The sequence below is a fragment of the Microtus ochrogaster genome, unplaced genomic scaffold, assembly GCF_000317375.1.
Source record: "Microtus ochrogaster isolate Prairie Vole_2 unplaced genomic scaffold, MicOch1.0 UNK119, whole genome shotgun sequence".
Classification (NCBI taxonomy): Eukaryota; Metazoa; Chordata; class Mammalia; order Rodentia; family Cricetidae; genus Microtus; species Microtus ochrogaster.
In genome coordinates this window covers 440,292-444,524 of record NW_004949217.1, presented here as the reverse complement: position 1 = coordinate 444,524, position 4,233 = coordinate 440,292, and the positions used below count along the sequence as shown (strand labels likewise).

Sequence of the window (4,233 nt, the reverse complement as noted above, 5' to 3'; positions counted from 1 at the left end):
TCTTTTCTTTTCTTTTCTTTTCTTTTCTTTTCTTTTCTTTTCTTTTCTTTTCTTTTCTTTTCTCTTCTCTTCTCTTCTCTTCTCTTCTCTTCTCTTCTTTCTTTCTTCTTTTCTTTCTTTTTTTTTTTGAGACAGCATTTCACACTGGTATAAGCTAGAGGTTTAGGCTACACTGGCTAGTCATAAAATAAAGCACCAGATGGCACCTGTCTCTGCCATTGTAGCAGCAGGGCTGGAATTCCAGGCTGCCAGGTCCACTGTTCTCGTGGGCGCAAGGGATTGGATTTGCATATTTATTATGCAGTAGTAGCCCCTTCATTAATGTTTTGATGGTTGCTAGTGTCACAAAGGCATGAAAGAGCAGACTAGTTAGCAGTATAAGCTAGAGAGGTGATGACTTCTATTAAGCTGAAAATCACTAGCTTTTGTTTCATCATAAAAATTAATGGTGTTTTATTGATGGCATGGATATCATGAGAGAGAAGGAGCAATTAAGAATTCAAAATTGAGTTAGTCTAGTATTATTATTATTATATTGAATGTTATATATAATTCTATGTTTTTTGTCATGTCATTAGCACAGCTTAAAATAATTGAAAAGCAATTGAGCTTAGAGTTCAGATCAGATTTTAGTAATTGAAATTATTTTTATTTTCTTGTAATGAAAAGTACACCCCTCAAGACTAGGAATGGTTTAAGTTAGTGCACAGGCTTCTTGGCATAAAGTTTGTGTAAATTTTGCTCTGTGTATGAAGTTACTCCAAGGCTCCTTATATAATTCTTTGCTCTACTCAAACCTTCACTGGTTGATTGTGCTAGTGGAAATACCAAAGACAGCGTATGTATGGAAATGTACTTGGTCGTCACCAATAGCTATGCCAAGCAGCATGAAACAGACATTTAGGAACCCTCTGCAAAGTTTCTGGGTATTTTATTTTATGGATCTACTCCTAGACACTTCTGGAATATTAATCTAGCACTTTTCATTTGGAAGAAAATATAAGCCACAGTGGCTTAAGGAATCCAAGTGAATTTCACTTAGTAGTTTCTGTTAGCACCAGACACTGTTAATAAAACCCTTTCGAGGATGCAGGGAGAGCATGCATGCTTCCAAGGGCTGGCCACATTCCGCCTTCTAAGCCTGTCATCACCGCCCTGAATTAGCTGGGGGCAGTAGCTAGGGAGTGAATTGAGCCTCCCACTCCACACATGCGCTGACTCTGCTTTCTTTCAGTGTTTCTTCTTCTTGCCAGCCCTGGAAAGAAGGAGAGATATTGTGTCTCAGTTTTGGATCCTGCCCATGGTGGTGATCTATAACTGTCTTGAAATTAAAGTGGAAAAAGAACACGAAAACACTTGAAATAAATGGAGATCGGGACAGAGTAGCACATTGTGTTTTACAATTAGAACATTCAGTGCTCCAGATGGAGCAGCCATTCAGTCAAGAGACAGACCCTTTCACAGCCAGTCTCAGGGGAGCACCAGAGCAGACTTTTCTTGTGGAATTCCACTTTGGAAGAAAGCATTCGAGCACAGAGAAACCCAAATCCATCTCAATCTCTGTCAGGTGTGCTCATCAGAAAACACAAAGCGCCGCAGAGGATGGCCATGTCCTTATCGGCACCGATGCCTAATCCATCCCCGTATTTTAGGAACCTGTGTCCTTTTGAGTACCTGGTGCTGTCCTGGGTAAGCAGTACACTGTCACTAGCTAAACCACTGAGGCGTTAAGTGTGCCTCTGTTTTTGAACCATTTCAGCTCACTGTTGACATTTAGAGCTCAGGTTCTAATGAGTCTGTTGATTTGGCAGCCAGAGCCTTTGAAACTTATAACACAATTACTTCCTTTTTACAGGTGGCATCGGGTGGCAATCAGTGTGGAGAAGAAAGCTGTGACAATGATTGTTGATTGTAAGAAGAAAATCACAAAACCCCTCGATAGAAGTGAGAGATCAATAGTTGATACCAATGGAATCATGGTGTTCGGAACAAGAATATTAGAAACAGATGTTTTTCAGGTAAACATCAATCAAGTTTCGTTAAGATAAGTTCTGTTAGGTCAACTGGCTTAATGATTCTGGTTGTTATTATGTCGTAAAACAGAGTTCAAGACTCTAAAGGGTGACCTACTTTCTTCCTCTGTGAGTGGAGTGGTGATGTTTTCTGTTGTTGGGCCAAAGGACGATTAGACAAAGGTGACCGGAAGGCCAAGGAAGCTTTGTGAAGATTGGTTGATTTGAAAACAAGTGTCCAGTTCTCCTGGCAAGGACAGCCCATTTCACTCTTAAAATTTATTCTTAGTCCTTCAGCATAGAGAGAATAACTTCTCAACTTCCTGTTCAAGAAGACTAATTCTGAGAAATATCCCAGGAATATATTCTGCCTGATTATCTTCTTTTGACGTGATTTCTAAAAGAGATTATGCTGATAAAGATGAACTTGCAGTTTTAAAGTCTTTTTTTTTTTAAAAAGTAAAGCACAAGTCATGATGGAAGCTTTTCCAATTGTATTTTGCTAGTTATTACTATACATGTTCTTTTGATCTGTCAGTCATTGTATCTGGTAACTTATATTTTGTTTTCAGGCTTTTTATTGCATAAATAGAACTGAGACCCGACTCTATTAAAGGGTACACTGGGGATTTGGACTATAACTGCATAAATCTGTATACTATGATTTATGTATTTTTGTTTACACATGCCCATCTATTAATATGTACATATGTATGCAAATATAGATAGTACATCTTTTAAAAAGCATTGTAAACTCAGGGTCTCAGCTAGACCACTGCATATACAGTTCTATGAATCATTGGGGGCACAGTATTAAATACAATGAACACTCATGACATTTTCAAATTCTCTATTTGGGATACTATTCACTAATGACTTTTTCAATTACTGTGTACTTAGCCATTTGTCTCTATATAAAATAAACCCCTTATATTAGGATTATTTAAGTGATGAATGAATTGTGAAAATACATAATAGACATTACATATTTCTATATTTGCATCCCGATACGATGATTATTTTTTTACAAGTTCAAAGTACACTGGACTGAAAATGATTTAAAGTTTCTCTAAAATTCATGAGCATGCAATGGAATGTGTTCATTTGCAGTTGAGATGATGTGGTTTTGGCACACCTTTAGAGTAATTATGAAGATTTATTCTGGATTGAGAACATTCTGATCCTTAATCCCAGGGTCTGGCTTCCTATGCGGCTCTCAAAATTTCAGTTCCTCCTTTTCAATTGCTAAGTACAAAAGAACATTTTTCACAGTAACTGAAAAAAAATAATAACTGAACAGGTGTAGGTAAACGCTTGTATGGTAGAGTATGAACACAGGTATATGTGCATTTGCAATTTGTAAATAATTGTGGTTTTCAGTTTACTATTGAATTAATATACAGCAGTCTCTTTCATTATGATTTCATGTCTTTTTATTCTGTGGAATTTCAAATATTTTTGTATATTTTTGCATTGGAGTAGATAGCCATGACCTATATCCTAATGAAAATTTCTAGTGGGTCTGTTTGTTTGTCCTGTAAAGAGGAATTCTTTTCAGGTCTACTGCTCATGTATCACACATCTTAGATAGTTTAAATCTTTTGCTCCCTCTAAAGACAACAGCACCTTAGCACAGGCCTTATTAAGAGGAAGCTGGTGTGGATGGACATAGACTGTATGCAAGCCCAAAGTGTCCACCTGACGAGTGACCGGGTTTGTCCACCTTGACGCTATGCTTCAAAGACTGGAGGAAAGACTAATGAGAAAAAATACATCATTAAATAAGCCATGGTTTCTTGAGTTTTCAAAGCACAACCATTTTACCCTTCAGTATCTTTAAACTTTGTCAATCAAAGGCTCTTACACTGGGTTGAGTGTCCCATGAGTGGTAGGTGAATTATGGTTGCAAGTTTGCAAAACCATTCAGGAAACATTAGGAAAGATTTATATTTCTTGTTATTACTACTATTACTATATCATTCACACATGTGTGTGTGGGCAGCCATAGAAAGTGGAAGGGAATATCTGGTTTGAAACTCATGTAAATCATGCTGGCCTCAAATGCACAGAGATCCACTTGCCTCTGCCTCCCAAGTTCTAGGATTAAAGGTGTCCACCACTACCACCTGTATAAATTTATTTATTTATTTATTTAAAATATTTATTTATTTACTTATTATGTATACAATATTCTTCCTGCGTGTATGACTGAAGGCCAGAA

The 4,233-nt window shown here is 37.2% G+C and overlaps 1 protein-coding gene across 2 annotated transcripts in view; it reads left to right on the top strand.

Moving 5' to 3' along the window:
* The window catches only part of Col11a1 (collagen type XI alpha 1 chain), a 171,795-nt gene that overhangs the window by 36,650 nt on the left and 130,912 nt on the right, over positions 1 to 4,233 (top strand). For both annotated transcript variants that reach the window (XM_026778271.1, XM_005371661.3), the window contains one exon: positions 1,856 to 2,018. In XM_026778271.1, the coding sequence (XP_026634072.1) occupies positions 1,856 to 2,018 (163 nt within the window). The remainder of the gene's footprint in view (positions 1 to 1,855; positions 2,019 to 4,233) is intronic.